This window comes from Sphaerodactylus townsendi, linkage group LG02 (genome assembly GCF_021028975.2).
Source record: "Sphaerodactylus townsendi isolate TG3544 linkage group LG02, MPM_Stown_v2.3, whole genome shotgun sequence".
Taxonomy (NCBI): Eukaryota; Metazoa; Chordata; class Lepidosauria; order Squamata; family Sphaerodactylidae; genus Sphaerodactylus; species Sphaerodactylus townsendi.
In genome coordinates this window covers 127,441,935-127,462,020 of record NC_059426.1, presented here as the reverse complement: position 1 = coordinate 127,462,020, position 20,086 = coordinate 127,441,935, and the positions used below count along the sequence as shown (strand labels likewise).

At 40.7% G+C, this 20,086-nt stretch overlaps 1 protein-coding gene across 9 annotated transcripts in view; it reads right to left on the bottom strand.

Moving 5' to 3' along the window:
- The window catches only part of FSIP1 (fibrous sheath interacting protein 1), a 123,440-nt gene that overhangs the window by 71,767 nt on the left and 31,587 nt on the right, over window positions 1-20,086 (bottom strand). For 7 of the 9 annotated variants that reach the window (XM_048484247.1, XM_048484244.1, XM_048484240.1 and 4 more), the window contains one exon: window positions 14,503-14,637. In XM_048484247.1, the coding sequence (XP_048340204.1) occupies window positions 14,503-14,637 (135 nt within the window). Of the gene's footprint in view, window positions 1-9,436; window positions 9,694-14,334; window positions 14,399-14,502; window positions 14,638-20,086 lie in introns of those variants that run through there. The other 2 variants (XM_048484246.1, XM_048484245.1) reach the window with 2 other exon arrangements.

Sequence of the window (20,086 nt, the reverse complement as noted above, 5' to 3'; positions counted from 1 at the left end):
TTTATGAATTTCCTGCATTGTTCAGCGGGTTGGACTGAATGACACTGGAGTTCCCATCCAGAATTATGTTTCTATCATTCTAAATATGTCAAATATTGCAATTGTATGTGCTAAGTAATGAATAAGATATTTTAAGTTGTTAAAGAAGTAAAAACAGTTTAGGTCTGATAGCATTGGAAGTATTGTACATAATTCATTTTTCAAGCAAACAAACCCAGAAAAAACTAGGTGTTTTTTTTCTCTCTGTGGATTCAAAATTACCAGAAATTTTACCTTTCCAGTACTAACACAAGCAGAAGCTTCACTCCTCAGACAACCTACTGGTCATTTCCTCCTGTATGGTCATTAGATGCACCACTGCTAAATTAAGATCTTTTTCAGTGGTTCAGAGGAACAGCCTTCCTGAAGTTGCCACAATGTTGCAGAAATTCTGCCAGTATGTAAGGCAGAGGTATTCAGCAGGGCTTCTACCACCAATGCCTAAATATTTCTGATGTGCTATGCAGTTTATCTGTTTATTTTAATGACCTTTTAAATGCATATTGTTTTATTATCACTGTAATCCATGTGTTTCATTAAAAATTGAACATTAAATGCTTTGAATAAACAAACAGCTTTGAAAGGAAAAAAATGGCCCTTTTCTCTTTTTGCTGCCAAAACTGGATCTCTCTTCATAAGTAATGAGGCAAACTTGGGTTTAAATATACGGTTCTCCTGCAATGAGATCTAGTTTGGCTCTGAAGAACTGCAGAATGATAAACACAAATCATCTCTGCAGAATTATGTTCACTACCTATATTAGATGAAACTTTAAGAAAAAAACAGATACATTTATTACATGAAAAGGTGATAATCCCACCTACTCATCAATGGGAGATCTTTATCTGAGCGATGTTGATAATGACTTTTTTTCTACAAAACCTGTTCCCAGGATTGTTTTCTCTTCAAGGAATAAGGACAGGTCAACCATGAAAGTACTGCCCTGATTTAACTAAATCATCCTGTACCTGGCTAGAAGCCATGATTCAGGTTAGTTGGTATAAACATAAAGTCGCGGTGAGATTTTAGAGGTAGGGCTGACTTACAAGGAATTGTGAACAGAAATGTTTCACCACCCTCTGTCTCACACACTCTTAGTATTAATTCATATCTCGTAATCAATTCTAATTCAGAAAAACAGGAGGCAGGTTTCCAGTTAAATTCTTGAACATACATAATTATTATTGTAATATGTACTAGCTTCTAGATACTCTCTAGAATTACAGGATGAAAAACTCTACTCAAATAACTAATGACAGATATATATATGTTTAAATTTTGGCTCCACTGGCAGATAGAAGGATCATTAATTTATTTCTGGACAAATGTAATGAGAATGAAGGGAAAGATAAAATATACTTGGCATGCTTCCTCTCATGAATAAAAAACAAAAAGTCTGGAATGTGATTTCTTGTACATTAAAATTTAGATTTGCCCAGTGCGAAAAACTACTAGCTGTGGCTTTGCAGTGCTTTGAACGTGCTATGTCAGTAGAAGATCTCGAAGGAGAACAAACTAAACCTGCTTTCCATAAATATTCACAGATTATGGTTTTAAAAACAATAGCTTTGTTTTATTTGTTTCAGCACAGGAATGCATAGCCTCTAGCATAATCCTCTGAAAAGTAACCCACATTCCAAAACGTGTTTAATTGTATACTAGTTTTGCTCAGAAAGCTCTCCTCAAACTTTGCCCATGAAGACAAAAGAAGTATTTCATCAATTATGTCTTGAATTACAATAGAAAATTTAATCCCATAAATCTTATGATAAAAGCTGTTGAAAATAAAATAAAGTGAATGTAACCTTGGCCTCCTGTATCTATTTTAAGATACAACTGCCGAAGTAAAGTTCCATAGAGTGTAAAGCATAAGAATGTATGCTGATAATATAATTAGCTGCTACAAATGAAACCTGGAAGGATTAAGCTCATTCTTGGAATGCTATTATGGAGAGCGTGCTGTACAATAATAATGACCCTTCTGTTTGCACTGCAGCTAAACAGCTTCAATTTACTTTTGACCAATTTGAATAGAGAGAAAGGCCAGCATTTCAAATTGTGGCGTTCTAAAACATAATTAGTCTGAATTATGCCTGTTTCACTGTGCAGCACTGGCAGCCTGGTAACTGGCAGAGGGGATAAGGCCGTATCAAGTCCATTTCATTGCTTAATTTATATGGTAATTACAATTCTATGGCTAGAATGAAGTGCATCTGCCAAAACCAGAGGCCTCCTAAATAATAAAACTGACATGTGCTGTGATATCACTGAAGTGCTGACTAAGAAGCTTCTTTTATCTCCTCTTGCAGCCCTGAAATGGGGGTTCATGTTATTACTAGCTGGGTATTTTAACAGCCTTGCATAGACAGCAATTATGTAACACACGCACAAAACAACAGCATTTCACATCACTTAATAATAAATCGTTGAGCTCCCCTTAGTTTCAGCTCTCTCGCTGGCTGGATTTTATGGTCTGGTAGCTCCATCTGACCTTCAGAATGCTGGAGTACACTCACCACAAAAGCAACAGAAAAATCACTAGAAATAACTGTTTTGTATGGTCATTTCATCTACTTCATGAATGGGAGATGGAGAATAAGGATCGTTTATTGAAATAAACTACTCAGTCTCTTTTTTTTTTGCTATGCACCTGTGGTAAGATACCTCTTTAAATACACTGATGTATGCATCAGAAGAGCATGCATTTAAGCACCTGTTTGTTCTAATGGGTCTTTCAGAGGCAGGAGCATCGATACCTATGTAGACAATAATTCAGATCATCTACTGCTTCCCCATTAACTTTACTGTATGACACTTACTGCTTCCCCATTAACTTTACTGTATGACACTTTACATACGTGGAGTTTCTCCTTATTAAAATGAATGAGGAAACTCACACAGAAACATTCCAAGTGCATACCAGCACAGTTCTCAATGGTGTGCGTGCAAAACAACAACACTTAGATACCTAATCTATTGGCTGGATTAAAAAAAAATTCAGTAAGGGTAATTCAGCAGTGGAATCAGATGCCAAGGGGGGTGGTGAGCTCCCTTCATTAGCTATCTTCAAGCAGTGGTTGGATGAACACTTGTCAGGAATACTTTAGGCTGATCCTGCATTAAGCAGCGGGTTGGACTAGATGGCCTGTATCATTCTATTATTACAACTTACCTATACCTGCCCTCTTCTTTTCAGCCTCCACATATATACACCAGCAGCCTCTGTCCACAAAAACTATGACCCAGTTGGCTGGGCCAGGTCTAGTTGCACGATAGAGAACCCACAAAAACCTGGGGGGTGACTCACTTTCCTCTGTATCCTCCTCTCTGAATATTTCTTCTCTCTCTCTCTCTCTCTCTCTCTCTCTCTCTCTCTCTCTTCCAGGCAACCCCTATATCCTCTTCCCTTTCACAGCCTCCTTCTCAACCATCCAACAAACTACCGTTTATCTGCTCCCCACCTTCAGCCTTTTAAATTATTTATCTACTTCATTTATATCCTGCCTTTCTCCACAATGGGGACCTAAAGCAGCGTCAGTCACCCTTTTCTCTTATATTTTATTCTCACAACAATTCTCCAAAGTGTTTTCTTTAGATTTCAGATGTTTCTGCAAACCTGGTATTTCTTCCATATTGAAGACGGACATGATTTGTCAGTTCATGGCTCCAATCTCTGGATATAAGCATCCACAAATTTGGCCACATTAAGCATTGATATCAATTCTGCTTTTTACTGATTTTCTGCTGCAAATTGATTTGTTAATGCTTCATGGCACTTTTAAATTTGTACTCCATTTATATGATTATGCTTTACAAAGAGTTTAAACTTATGTTATTTGCACATTAGTTTTTAGCAACAATTGTTCAGTCACTGAGAGCTGAGAGTTAATATTCTTCAATAAATTGGGATATATTGTTTTATTGCCATTTGATCCTTGTAGTGGGAATTAAAATGGTTAGAGCAGAGGCCATGGCTCAGTGACAGAGCATCTGCTTGGAATGCAAAAGGTTCCAGGTTAAATCACTGACATCTCTAGTTAAAAGGATCAGGTGGTAGGTGATGTAAAAGACCTGTGCCTGAGGCCTTGAAGAGCCCCTGCCAGTGTGAGTAAACAGTGCTGGAACAGGCAACGTCTAGTGTCCAAAGAAGAGAAGAAGACCCTGTCAAGGGCAGTAAGAGAACAGTTAGACAGGACAGTGAGGTCGGCATCTTCTGTTCTGTTAAGTGCCTTTCCTTGTCTTTCTCCAGATTGCTGCTCCTACGGCAATATTTTCCTTTTTCTTGGAAGTTCCACTCTGACTCTTGTGCTCTCTCTCTCTCTCTTAGTCAGTCATGTAGTTAGGATTCTCTGTCGCTCCTCTTTACTATCAAGCATTTTCGTTCCTGAATGAACTTTTATCTACACTTTCATCAGGTTGTGCATCTCTTCTGTGTTAATCACTCTGCCCGCAGACAATACTGACCATGATAAATCAGTGGTCCAGTTCATCATAAAGCAGTTTCATGCATTCATGTGCAAACAAATACGGACTATTGATATAAATAAAAATGCAGCCAATACCAAGAATCATGTATTGTGTATACTTTTCATAATACTGGTTTAGTGTTATCACCTTTATATGCTAAAATAGCTCCTTGACCAGAGCTTAGCAGATAGGGCCCAAAGGCCCCCACACTGTGTTCTGTGCATGAAATTAGGGTGCCTTGCTCAGTGCATCTCCTAAAAGAGTATCCTCAGAGCAGTATCTAATGTTCAGTAAAGGGATGCAGCCACAATGGAAAATTGACAACCCTATTGCAAACAGGTAATAGATGCATAGCGCTTTTAAGATCCCAGCAAGGATGATCTCAACATTAAAATAAGATTTTAAAATGTAGGAATTAGTCAGAAAAATCTTTTCCACTGCCAAGTAAGGAAATTAAATATAGGTGGTCGTCATTATAAACTTAACATGGCATTTTATTATTGGTTATATAAACGCATCAAAAAGGGCGGCTCCATTAGCATAATCACATGCAATACAGGAATTATTTCACTCAGGAAGCCCGAAACAAAAAATCTGGTAGGGCTTAGTTTTTTCTATATATTTTTAAAATATTAAAATTAACAGTGGGCTGTAGATCTTAAAAAGGGTGTTCTGGTAAGAGAATAATGGCCAACATCCCAAAATTGGCTATCTATGGTACTGGAATTTCCTATCTATCACATGAGCCACATGTTCAATCTGTTTGGTGCAATGAATTAATGGTGGGAGTCTCTTTTTAAGAAGAGGGAATTAGTGAGAGCAGACTCATGACTTAGCAAAAGGTCAAGCAACTTTGTTGCCTATGTATATCAAGGTCAACTTTTGCAAGAAATTTGCAGGACAGCAAATAAAGTTTAACAATTTTATTAAGGGATAATAGGAGTACACAAGCCTACAATAACTGAAGCAGCAGAACATACACACAGTCCTAGGATATAAACAGGATATAAATAAGCAGGGAGGACTGGGCTGGCAGGCCTGGTGCCTGTGCTCCAGGTGGCTGATGCCCAAGGGGGTGCAGAGGAGGCGGAGAGGCAAGAAAGGTGCACAGCGGTGCGTGCAGGACTTGCTGGAGGCTAGAGCAGGCTGGCCTCTGCTTGAGCGTGTGGGGTGGAGGCACTGGAGCAGTGCAGGGCAGAGCGGCGGGTGCGAGCAGGACTAAAACCTCAGTATTCAGGTTAAATTGCCGTGTTGGCACTTTGCGATAAATAAGTGGGTTTTGGGTTGCAATTTGGGCACTCAGTCTCAAAAAGATTCACCATAACTTGGCTCCATTTATGGGTTGACAAATCTTGCTTTTGACTAAGGTACTGCTGCAGTATGCATTCTGTATACTCTGTAAGAGCTGGACATTATTCTTAATTGGAGTCCTGTAAAAAAGAAAAAGTGGCTTTTGCACTTCACACTCTCTGTATCCAACTGGCAGACACGATAAGCTGAATGGAGAGTTCCGCAGGGCCTGTAAAACCGAATTATTCCACCGGGCCTTTGGAGAGTCCAGCCGCCGATAATGCCCCGCCCTCCCCCCTGCTAGTAGGGTCCCCTAACATCATTGGGACCACTCCTCATTTTTGGAAGAGGGTGGTATATGGGTCTCGTGGGCCCTATTGTAGAATGTACCTGTTTTAAGATTTTTATGTTTTTTGTATGACTTTATGTTGTCCACCGCCCTGAGCCCTCCGGGGATAGGGCGGTATAGCAAGTTTAATAAATAATAATAATAATAATTATAATAATAATAATAATAATAATAATAATAATAATAATAATAATAATAATAATAATAATAATAATAATAATAATAATAATAATAATAATAATAATAATAATAATAATAATAATAATGCACATGTTTCTTGGGCAGAAAGAATTTAGAAATATTATAAATAAATTCTACACTAGTTGGTCTAGTTTAATTTGGTGGGGATATAAGCTCACACAAACAATCCTGCAAGCTAAGTTCAGTTACACAGTTTATGGGGTAGATGATTTACTTGAAATGAGCCAAAGGAAAAAAAAATTATTAAGTTTGTAAAATCTGTGTAAAATCTCAACATGTTCAACATCTCTATATTTACTCCTCTTCCCGCAGTGCTCTATTACTGTCCTTTGAAGAATGGAACTAAAGATGGTTTTTAAAAAAATGTTTTAAATGACAATGCAGTTTGCTAAACAAAGCTAGGATCAACTGTCTCCAAGGAACTGAACAGTGAAAGAATGTGTAAAGTTGCTGCTGTAGCATCAAGAGAAGAGAAAACACACAACCTTCAGAGTAAACCCCAGGAGCAGGAGTTGCGGATAGTTCTGGAAAATATAGCTATTTCTTTTGGAGAACATTAATGCAATTAATATGTATTTTCAGCCATCGGATTTTTAAAAATTTATTTGCTAAGGATTATGTTTGAAAGGCAAAAGATTTTTAATACTCAGAACTGAAGTATCACTTGCATTGTTAAAAGCACCCACACACATTTTATTGAGATTACAAAAGCCTTTATAGGTTAACATTGCTATCCCCATACTGCAAACAAGGAGGTGAGAGTGAACTACATATGGCTACTTAGTAAGCTTATAACTCCACAGATCATAGCTCCTTCATTCAGCCACTATGGTAAATCAGCTCCCATTTATTTAAAATACGGTACATTTGCAGACAGAGAGATTTATGGGATTTTGTGTCAATATGTTCAGTTATGTAATGTTTACCATGGCTTGTCTAATACTGTGACATTATTAATTTTGGACTGGACTCTGCTGTATTATAAAATGCATAAAATTCAGAAATATAATTATGAATTTTATTCATAAACATTACCCAAATCCCCCCATATTCCAAAATATGGATAATGAAAAGAAAACATGACCATCTATTTTAAGTATTTATTTTACATGAATGTAAAATAAATATTTCCAATGATTCATGCAACATACTGGATGACCTTTGCAATTTTACACGAATTATTTTTAAACTACAGCACTGCAGGAAATATCTGTGTTTTAACTGCCATTTTAATAAGATTAACTGAAACAACAACAAAAAGTCTTATGGTCAGAAACAACTTCATAAAAATGGTGTTCTAATCCTTAACAATCAATCCAAGTCTCATCTATGAATGAGGCTAAAATTGCAAAATCTCACTGATTAGCTTTTTTGCCTTGACAATGTAATCTACCTTAGTTTTGTGTTCTTCATTCTTTACTTAATCTGAAAAATTTTCCATCAAGATGATCTCAAAACAGAAAGTCTGGTGGCACCTTAAAGACCAGCAATATTTACTCCACCATGAGCTTTTGTGAGTCAAAACTCTTCCTTTTGTGAGGAAGAGGCTACTTATAATCTACCTACTCTTTAATAAGTGAATAATAGGTTCTACCTTGTAAGGTCATCTGTATACGCATTTAAATCAAGAAAAATGTCTGGTATGTGGGAGGAGGGGAGAAAAGGGGAGGGCTGTATGCCCCAGCAGATTACAATAAACTGTTCTGTAATAATTAGACTTCGGAACTGACCTGTTAAAATTCATTGTATTTTAATGACTCAGCAGTCCTACATTCCAAAGTCCATTCATCACTTATTGTAGACTATATTGCCAACTGCAGATCCCTGCCCAGACTTGTATGCCCATAAACAGCAAGGGTCAGTGACCAAAGGGAAAGAAGAGGGCAAAGGTCAGTGACAGAAACAGATCACACCGTCTGTATTTATTTTCTTTAGCAGCTTGCCAACCTCCCCATTAAATGGAAGCCATGACACTGACATAAACTACTTTCAACCTATTTCATTGCATTCCCAAGAACAATTACTTAAGCATAAAATGCTGGCAAATACCCATGCTCATCTTTAATACTAAAAGCACAAATTTTGCAGCATGAAAGCTCCAAAGCTTTATTAAAACCTAAGCTTTCATAGGCTGCCTGTAGCTTCTCTCATTAAACACATGAAGGACCGTTATTGACAGGCAAGCATTTGAAAGGAATTACCAGAATGTTTTTTGTGAAGGTCCTTATTCCCAGAGTGTCTCTTCCAGTAGCTGAGTAGCAGAGGCATATCGGAGGGAAATGGCACCCAGGTGGGGCTCCACCTTCCCAGCCCAGCTGCCATCCCCCCTCCCAGCTTCCGGCTCCCAGTCGGCAGCCAGCAGTCCCTTCTGCCCTCCCCTCTGGTGACTGTTGTCCCCCATCAGCTGCTTTTATAAGAAAATGGAGGCCCCATTAAGTTTAGACAACTCTAGAAAAAGGGACTACTGTGAAACCAACCTAGGAAAGGGAGGCAACATGTTCATGAGACCCTTAAGGAACCTCTTGGACAAGGCATGAGAAAACAGGAAATTATGGGTGGCTGAAATGGCTGCCATGTGCACTTTCACAGAGGATAGTGATAAACCCCTCTATGCTAAACCTAATGGATAATCCAAAACAATAGATACTGGGCAACTAACAGGATCAAAATTCTTCCCTACTGAAGCTAACTAATAACTGCTTGTGGGGTAGAAAAAAGGTGGTGAGAAAAAGGAATCCGAGGGATGTAATGCTTGATGAATCAAAGTTGTCACGTGCGAATGTATAAATGCACATTCTCTACCATGGAAGTAGTAGATGCCATCAGTCTTAAAAACCTCAGAATAGCCCAAAGGGATTGGCATCTCTGTACAATAAAAGAATGGGCTATGTGGAAAATAGTTAAACCCCTTTCGTGAGCGAGGAACACTCCGGGCACTTCAGAGTCTCGGATGCTCTGTTTAAGGTGACCTGGGTTGAAGGTTATAACTAGACCAACTGATAACAAAACCAAATGAATCAAAGGAGTCTCTGGGGGGATAAAAATTGGATCTGGGTCAGCAGATGGTTCCAGGGCCCATTTCACCTTTTTTGCATCTTGTGACTTGTCCCTGTTCTTGGTTTTAGCCTTGGCCTTCTTGTGCACTGGTTCAGTCTCAGTTCTGGCTGATGCAAATCACTTCAAAAGGAACACCACTGAATCCATTGGAACCAAGCAGACAGCCAAACTCTGTTCCAACCTTGTCTGGGTCAGAACTGGCAGAAGCAATGAGGGCCGTGACTGGTTGGGAAGCAGAACAGATCGGGAGGATGAAGCTCCTGGTGGAGTAAAGGTAATCACTGACCAGGCTAAACAACAAAGAGAAGGAGAAACTAGGTCCACAAAAGTCACTTCCACTTCAAACTCACGAAAACTGTGGATGAACTCTTCTGTAGAAAATCCATCAAAGAACACAGACAGACAAATCATAGCTAGAAGAATCTTTTTACTGAACAGCAGAAAAGAGAGAACAGAGTGGAGAGAGGGAATCCCCATCCAGAGCATGTGACAGTTTGAGTGAGAAGGAGCCATCACATCACACTTTGGAGGGAAGGGACACCCCCTCCAGAGGCGTTCCTCCCATTGGGCAAAGTGGGCAGTTGCCCTGGGCGCAGCCCTGTGGGGGGCGCAGGTTTGTTTGTGGGATTTTTTGTATTTTCAGTGTTTTTCCATTGTTGGCCTGCAGAGGGCGCAGTTTTTAGGCTAGCAGCACCAAAATTTCAGGGATGTTTTGAGAGACTCTCCTGATGCTATCACCCAGGTTTGGTGAGATTTGGTTCAGGGAGTCCAAAGTTATGGACTCCCAAAGGGGGTGCCCCATCCCCCATTGTTTCCAATGGGAGCTAATAGGAGATGAGGCTACACCTTTGAGGGTCAATAACTTTGGACCCCCTGAACCAAACTTCACCAACCCCAAAATAGCATCACTTCCAATGTTGTTTAAACTGGGAACCTCAGATTCTCCCTTTAAGGTGGATTTAAAAGGAGAATCTGGGCTCCCTAGTGGATTCCAGCATCACTTGTTTAAACTAGGGAGCCCAGATTCTCCTTTGAAACACTGAAAGTGATGCTGTTTCCCCCAATTGGGGGTACTGGATTCAACACCATAAAATGTTTTCATAGCAGTAATAAAACATTTTGAAAGTATTTTGAAAATGTTTTCAAAAAATTATTTCTGCTGTGTGGCATGGCTTATTGCTGTGCTCAGATTTGTGAGTTAATAAGAACATAAGAACATAAGAACTAGCCTGCTGGAACAGACCAGAGTCCATCTAGTCCAGCATTCTGCTATTCGCAGTGGCCCACCAGGTGCCTTTGGGAGCTCACATGCAGGATGTGAAAGCAATGGCCTTCTGCTGCTGCTGCTGCTCCTGAGCACCTGGTCTGCTAAGGCATTTGCAATCTGAGATCAAGGAGGATCAAGTTTGGTAGCCATAGATTGACTTCTCCTCCATAAATCTGTCCAAGCCCTTTTTAAAGCTATCCAGGTTAGTGGCCATCACCACCTCCTGTGGCAGCACATTCCAAACACCAATCACACGTTGCGTGAAGAAGTGTTTCCTTTTATTAGTCCTAATTCTTCCCCCCAGCATTTTCAATGAATGCCCCCCTGGTTCTAGTTGATTGTGAGGAAAGCAGAGAAAAATTTCTCGCTGTCAACGCTTTCTACCCCATGCATAATTTTATAGACTTCAATCATATCCCCCCTCAGATGTCTCCTCTCCAAACTAAAGAGTCCCAAACGCTGCAGCCTCTCCTCATAAGGAAGGTGCTCCAATCCTTCAATCATCCTCGTTGCCCTTCTCTGCACTTTTTCTATCTCTTCGATATCCTTTTTGAGATGTGGCGACCAGAACTGAACACAATTACCTGAAAAAAAAGTCGCGATTCCACCACTGCTTTATATAAGGGCATGACAATCCTTGCAGTTTTATTATCAACTCCTTTCCTAATTATCCCCAGCATAGAGTTTGCCTTTTTCACAGCTGCCATGCATTGAGTTGACATTCCCAAGGAACTATCAACTAAGACGCCCAAATCCCTGACTGATCTGGTAGCCATGTCATTGATTAGAGTTGGGGCATATTCTATAATGTGATGGTGACTTTGAAACAACCTGGTGTAAAAAATCATTGCTTGGTCACAGTGGGGGAGGGTGGCTGCCCATGAGGGGCACCAAACTCCAGTTTGCCTAGATACGCCACTGGGCGTAGCTACAAGGGGGGGGTGCACGTTGCATTGGGCACGCGCCTGGGGGGGCCATCAAACTCAGGTTTTGCCCAGGGCTCCAGTTTGCCTAGTTACGCCACTGACCCCCTCTGTTGCTAAGGCTAGGGGAAAAAACTGGCAATATGGCAGGTCTGTGCAGGTGCAGTTCCAGGGTAGGGCTGGAGTGAAGACCAAAGATGCAGCATAGTATAATGTAGGCATGCCTACTTCCCAGTAAGGGAATAGGTGAGTTGAAATTTGAAACTGGTCTCAAAGACCCATCTAATACTTTTCATACTAAATAGTATGCTAACACGCTTGAAGGTGTTACTTAGAGTACATTCCTGATCTGACTGATCTGGTAGCCATGTCATTGATTAGAGCTTCAACACAATACAGCAAAATAAGAACCTACAAAAGCCCTTTAAAGGCTACCCAATTGTTTGATAAAAATTATATTAGACATAAAATAAGATTTAAGCATGCAAAGGCTAGTTTTAAAGGGGTTCCTATTTTTCAAGTGGTTTCTACTATTTTATTCTTTTCTTTTGTGCAACATGTGGGCATGCTTTTCCTGGAATGCCTGAATCTCAAAGACACAGATGTATAGGATTTAAAGATTTAAAGAAAGATTCCCACCCACCAGCAGTTACAGTCAGCATGAATACTAGGAGAAACACCTGGAAGGAAAATATAAACACACTAAAAAGTGTGAACCAGATTGAATTGTTCATCCTATCTCCCAAAGATAAGGTTTTGATCCAGCAATATGGGAGGATCATGACTGGATTGTAAAATGTAGTTTAACAGAATTTCATACTCAACACTACTTTTAAATCACTGGAAACATTGATCATATGTTAAACTCTCCTACTGCAATCAGCAGGTCTTAAAGAGTATTTAGCCTTGGCAGTATAATCTTTTGATTTCATCATATACAGCAAATGCCAGAAAAACCTTCATCAGATTGTCCAAGCATTTTCAAAACTAAACTTGCAGCTGCATGCAGCACCCTTTCAGCCCAACATTTTAGGTTCAGTTTCACACCAGAACTGTTCTCTGCCATTGTGACTCTTCAGGGTCACACACAAAAAAAAAAAAGAACTGTTCTCTGCCATTGTGACTCTTGACAGTGCTCCTGCTTCAGCATTAGGCAATATATGATCCTTGGTTGTCCTCTTAATCTCTCTCCATCTTCTTCTCCTAGTCATCCTCACTCTCACTCTTGTTTCCCTATGCTTCCATCTCTCTCACAAACACACTCTTCCCTTCTCTTCGGCCGCTTCCGCACGGGTGTTTAATGGCGGCCTGGGGACGGCAAAAACGCAGCCGCGCTGCCCGCCCATCCCCACGCTGCCCGCCCGTCCCCACAAAGAGCATTTGTTGGGAAAACGCCGGCTGGAAGCCGCTGCCGTGCGAATGGTAGCGGCTTCCCGGCGCTTCCCCCCCCCTTTTCTCCCTGTACTTACCTTGTCCCCGGACCTCCGGCGTGTCGCCGAGGCCTGGGGACACGCCCCCCTGCCCTGCGCTGCTGGAGCAGGCGCGCAGGGCCAGGGGGCGTGTCCCCAGGCCTTGGCGACGCGCCGGAGGCCCGGGGACACGCCGGGTCGGCTGGGCGCCGGCGCTCCGCAGCGCCGGCTGCCCGGCTCTTTCTAGGGCGGTCCTAGCACGGATGGTCCTAGCGTCGTCGGGTCGGCGTCGACTACGCCGACCCGGACGCTTCCGCATTCTTGCGCAAATGGCCTTCTTTTTTGTAACCCCACATTAAAGGACCTCTGCCAGCCACATATTCCCCTTCATGGGCAGTTTTACCTATGAGGCAGTATGAGGAATTGCCCAGGAACTCTTGCTAGGGGTGGAATCCCCTCACAGCTGGTGCAGGTGATATGACCTACTGAAGAATCCGTCAATTACATCATTCAGTGCATAGAATTAAACATCTGATAGTGTTTTCATCTTTCAACTTTTTTCTGATGGCAAAAAAATCCAACAACTAATTCTGTTGGGTAGGCACTAGGACCCAAACGAAGAATTCTAAAACAAACACAGTCCAGTATGTAGCAAATGAAGGTACAGTTTTGGTTTTTTTCTTTTGGTAAGACAGATATTAGTTCTATGTCTACCAGATGCTTTGCAGATCAGATATTCCATTAATGACTGTAAATTCTTTTTTTGCTTAAATGACACCGACAAATGATTGATCTAGCTAATGGGATTTGTAGGTCTTTTTTTTTTTTTCAAAACCAGCTTTGGGATATAACATTGCTTCTCTCCATCTCCCAGCCTCACTTGGCTAAACTTCAAAAACCCTGTCCTGCATCCTTCCATCTTCTGCTTCAAGCTTGGTCTTTTCTCCCCAGTCCACCACACCTCTTGTTGTTTTCTCTCATCTTCTTTCAGGAACCCCACAGATAAATCCATGGATGGGTTCTCTGTGGATACGTCTAACTCAACAGGGAATCATTTACATTGCTTTCTGATGCATTCCCCAATTTTAAAACCTGCCTTTCCCTCTTGCTGTTATATGTATTATTGTAGCCAACAGAAATGGATTTAATTGCATTTAAGTCTTTTTCTTCCTATTTCTCTACATTTTCCCTCCCCCCACCTCTAAATATCACTGCAAGTGATATTGAATCCCTCCTCCCAGGATCCAGCAAGAGAACTGAGAGGTACACATGTAAAAGCAACTGTAAGAACACAATGCAAAGCTTTACAAATTCCCAAAACATGTATAAGCCGTGTTAAAAGTATTTTCTCTTCATACAGCAGTTGTGGCTAAGAGGCATCTGCAATTTTTCTATCCTGAAACAGAGAATATTACAACAGTACAAAACAAACTTTTTTTCCCAAATTATTATCAGAACATGCAGACATTTCTCCTTTTTAAGAATATTTCTTTGACTTACAGTCGTTTCCAGGTTTTTCAGCTGCTGATCAATCTCTTCGAGCCGCTTTTGCTGATTATACCCTTCTTTTGTGTCTCTGAAAACCTTTTCACCTGGAACAGTTTCTAGCTTCCTATTCGCATAAGCCAGAGACTCCTAACAAAAACAAATAATGGAATCACTGAATTGTGGAGCTGAAAAAGAAAGGAAGACCATCTAGACCAATCCTCTTCCCTGGAAGCAGAATACTTGATACACAAAACAGCCCTTCCAGATTAGTCTGTATCAGACACATTGTAGGATATCATCAACAGAAAACAGTGGTAGTGATTGTTGGGCAAAGGACATGCATAGGAAACTACCACCAGCTGGGTTCAAGTTAATGAGTTGTGCTATAAATTATTGAGAAAAGGGGGAAACTTCCATGGTTACCATGTAATCCCCCTGTTGGAAACTTAGTTTCCAACTCCAAATATAGCAAACAGACTTTCAGCAAGAAAGACAATGTTCCAGGTTAGCGTGCTACAGTAAAAACAACCAACTCTTGCGAGCTCTTAAAGACTACTGAATTTATTGCAATGTAAACCTTTAAGACTGCACTGCTTCACAAATGTTCACAACACAAGAAATTCAGTGGTTCCTAAGGTGCTATAAGACAGTTGGTCAAGAAAGTGAAATCTGTGCATTCTCAAGAGAAAAAGATGCTAAAATCAAACTTCTGCAAGAAAAATGCATATGAATCCGCATACAGAAGTAAACAATTCTGATCCATTTCAAATGCATGTTATCCTAAGAGATTAGAGGAAAAACAAACCCATAAAGCTGGATTTAAATTGAGTAACTATGTATTGTGAGGACAGCAGACTCCAGCTCAAAGATAGTAAAGAAGCCATAATAAATTATGCAATTGTGACAATTTCTATAATTTTTAAATAACTAATTCTGGTTTTGCTATGTAAAGTCTAGAAGCCTAACTAGTGCTAACCAGTGAAAATCTTACTTAGCCACTCCTCTGGCTTCTGAGATAGCACTGGATTTTGTTCATGTTCTTTCAAACATAACAGTTAATGATCTGTTTAATTTAAATAAAGCATGCATTTCAGGAAAACCAAATTGACATCCAATACCATCATGCCAAAGTACTGTATCTACTGTCAACACTTGAGTACCCTAAGAAACAATATCGATCTGAAAGGCACTATGATGTAGGGAGTCATGCGGGGTTGGGGGCTGCTGGAGGGGCCACTAACAGTCGTGGCTTCTTGCTAGTGAAGGAGGAAGTCTGGAGGAATCAGCTAAAGGTGGGGGAAGGGTCGCCTCCTTGCCAACCCCTCTGCTTTTCCCTACTTCTGTCCTTCCTCCCCTCTCTTCCAGCTTTCTCCTCATAGTTTGCTGTGTGAATTCAGCGTCTGCTCCTGCATACTTGGGAGAATTTGGTGTATTTGCTGGTGATACACTAAAACAAAGGACAAGATTGCTCATTGAGAACAATGGGAGAGGCCAATGGATATAATGGGAGCCAGGAATGCCAGTTGACCTTGAGTAGTCATAGTTCTTTTAGAACTTTCACAACCCCACCTACTTCAGAAATGGGTAGAAGAAGGGAAGGAGTTTGTAAGCCCCTTTGAGACTGGGGTGCTGTGTGGTTTCCGGGCTGTATGGCTGTGTTTGAGACTCCTTATAGCAGAGAAAGGCAGGGTATAAATCCAAACTCTTCTACTCAGAGTGGAATGACGACCTCTGGAAGTAGCAGAAGTGCTCTGTAACTAACGGGGCGGGGGGGGGGGAATAACAGCCCTAGTGATTTAAATCAGTGTAAGGCATTTTATTCCATTCTAATATTCCAGTTGGGATACTGTTGTTCCGTCCCACAACTCTTCTGTTACTTCCAGAGACTGTCACTCCAGAACATTTCTGCTACTTCAAAGGACCATCATTCTACTCTGGGACCTAACATGTTCATGTTCAGTCTGCTGCTGCTATGTGTGTTAAGTGCTTATTGTTGATTTTGAGTAATTTTCATTCTCTCTCAGCATAAGCCACCTCACTAGGTTGGTTATTTAGCATTTTTACCCCATTTTTCCCTCCATTGAGGACCAAAATGGCTTCCCAAAATGCCAAAATACAATTATAACAACAAAATACAGAATAGACACCCCACCCCTCATGGTGGGATTCAGCAGGTTCACGCCATTTCGGCAGAACCAGTTGTTAAAATGGTGCTTGTAAACAACCAGTTGTTAAATTATTTGAATCCCACCCCTGGAACCAGTTGGTAAATTATTTGAATCCCACCACTGAATCCCCCCTTCCCCCCAAAAAAGATGATGCAGAATGATAAAAATATATGTGTTGTGAACAAATTCCAAAAAGGAAGCCATGCTAAAAGGCAAAAATCCCTTTCTTATCCTTATCAGTGTTTGGGCACCAAAGTTTCCAGGCAAGCAGGTCCAAGCTGGGGCTGGCCAGATCTCTTAGGACACTGTCTCCCAACAAGGACACCAAGGTAAGAGCTGAAACCTAACAGCCCTCAGGTTTCCCTAGATCTCAGGCCTTTGGACAACATCAGGCTTTAAAAGTACCTGCAAAAAAAGGGTGGGGCAGATGCTCCGCCATAGGTCACAGTCACAGGCTAGCAGGTGTCCCAGCCCCAGTCCCCTCCACTCCTGTCTTTTGAGGATAAAACATAGGGTAAAGAATGTTGTAAGCTGCCCTGAACTCTTGGAGCAAGGACAGGATAAGAGTTTTGGAGCTGATAGACCGTAACAAGTTAAATTCTTACTTAAAGAGTCTTTTATGTAGAAATTTTGACATGTGGGAAGCAGCTTGCAGACATGCTACAAAGCAAGTGTCAGATCCAAAATCATCATAAGAAAATTACGATTTTACATTTGAGTAAATTGCGAACCAACTGTCAAAGAGCAGCATGTAACATAATAGTCAAAAGTTTGCTCTGAACTTCTGCAAGCTTCCTGGCACTTTTTCGAGGTTTGTTCCATAATCTCTATGCAAACTACCCACTATTTAAAACTGAATGCACAGCCTAAGAAATGGATTTTTTTTCCCTGTTCCATTATCAGGACGAGAAAATGGAACAAGAAAATAAAAGAACTATTCATCATGGAAAGGAAAGTTTCTACAATATCCAGCTTCTTTAATATCCACCCTTCTCACTTACTGCTATGACATCACTTACATCCTGAGCCTAAAGCAACTGAGTTAATATTTGTCAAATATGAACAATCAAAGATTATGTCTAGCTGATTATAAGAAACTCAATGTCTTTTTTTTAGAATGCCAAAATAAAGTCACCTAGATTTCATTAAAGCCAAGTATTTCTGACATAAAACATACTTCTGAGTACTGTGCAGGTTATGTTAAACATCCATTGCAATTTAGAGTTACTTGGCTTAATGAACACTTAAACAAAAAGCTTCTGGTGACCTTTTTTTGGGTAGCGGGTTCCCCCAACAGGCTGAAGAGCCTCCCTACCCCTCACAAAAGACAGAGGCCCTTTCTCCACAAGTATCACAGCTGTAGACTGAAATGTGGCACCCCACTTGTGGTGTGGGAACTGAGAACCTGCCATTCACATGCAACTGCTATATAAGACAGAGTCAGGGCCCTTGATACATGATAAGTAAAGTTATTAGCGGAATAAAATAGGGAAGGGGCTCAAACAAAGGAAGGATGAGAAAATTATGCGGAACAGATCATTATGTGTACATTATGCTCTCTAAACAAGCTGTCTGGGGCATTTTTTTTGCAAAGGCACAATAGCACTGCTGTGAAATTTTAAAACAAGAAGCTATAAGATTAAAAACAAGAGGTCATTTTTGTTTTGTCCGTGCCCATGGGCTCAAGATGACCTCTGCCAGCAAAATACACAGTGGAACAAAATGGCAGAATCCAACTAACCCTGTGTGGTCAAACATTTTGCAGCAAACAGTAGGTTTCTTTTCAAGGGGGTGGTACTGTACTCATATGCTATCACACTACTGCACCTCTAAGCCTTGAATTATGAAAAAAAAGCCCTCCTCTTTAAAAATAAATGAATTAGTCCTCCCCACACATAAACATCTCTTTTCTTAACCCCTCTCCAATTCCCTGGGATAATCAGGTCTGCTACTGTAACTCAGCTCCACCTGTTACCACCCAGGAAAATAAACAAAATATTTTCCTAAGTTACATGGCTACACTGGCTCCATGTCAGGGCGCAGAGACCTGTGTGGTTTAGAAGCCTCCATAAGGCTTGCAAAGAATGTAAACATGTGATTGTGCCCATGTTATATGGTTTCCCTCTTGCTTATGCCCTTCTAGGATGTAATAAAAGCCCCTTTAGAGTTGGATTTATGATTTGCCCACTGTTTAGGACTTTAGTTTGATCAGATACTCCAGTTAGTTTAGGGTTTTATTATCGTTAATTTAGGAGATTCTTATGTGCTTGTATTGTATTGTTTCCCCTAATGTTTAAGTTAGAAATATTATTTTGATATTTGTGTTTGTCAGTAAAAGCAGTAGCCTGTAGAGGCTGATATTAAGGGACAAGGAAGTTGGCTCTGGAATGCAGCTTAGACCAACACCCAGCCGACTCTTTAGCAAAGACAAAGACTCCCTTTGGATTTACAAATTAAAATCTGATGGCAGCACCCAGAGGACCCAGCCGTTGGAAGACGTGCAGGGACCACCACTGGACAATTTGAACTCCCCTTTGTTACAGAGATGAGGCACGGGAGTCTCAGGACATAACTGAAGGAAACAGCCATCTGATAAAGAAGATATCTGGGTGCGGCAACGAGCCCACCTGGATTTTCTGAATGGACTTTATCAGCTTTCCTTTCAGCACCATTGCGGGATCTCACGGGACTACGTTTGACAGCGGGATTTTGTAATCCCATTCAAAACTTGCAATTGTATCTTCTTTTTGTATTGTTGTTTTCTTATTGGTGTTTGGTAAGGGACCTGCCCCTTTACCTTCCCTTTCTACCTGTCCCCTTTCCCCATTGAAGTTTGGGAATAAAAGTTCTTGCGCTTGTTTGCAAGGGGCAATTCTCCTGCCTGAGCTGTGACCATCACCTCCAAATAAAATCCTTTGCTTTGAAGAACGCCAGCTTCCTGCGCCTCATACGTTGCTGAGCTGAAATCACTTATTGTTACCCGAGCAGCAGCAGTAACACACCTCTATATCCAGTTGAGTAAGCAACCATCCTTTTTATTATGGAAGGACTTTCTACAAAAGCTGATTGTACCAAGCATGCATATGCCCCTAATTTCCCTTCATGACTATAAATACTTGAAAATGGAAATTTGAAATCTCATAATGTTATGAACACATACCACACTTTCACTAAAGCAATGAGTGCAACGCTTCTGGAATATTTCTGATTTCTTGGCAGACTAACAACTGGAAAAAGGAAAGGTTTGTTTTGAGAATGCAAAAAATAGCTATAAGCAAAGGAAAGTTCTGATTATACAGATGCAAAGTTACGGTGCAGAATCCAGAATTTTCTCTTTTAGAGGAAGAAAACTTTCATCTTTATTAATGCTACTCCAGGAAGCCAGAAAATTACTTTATTCCATTCATCCAATATTTTTTTTTTTGGTG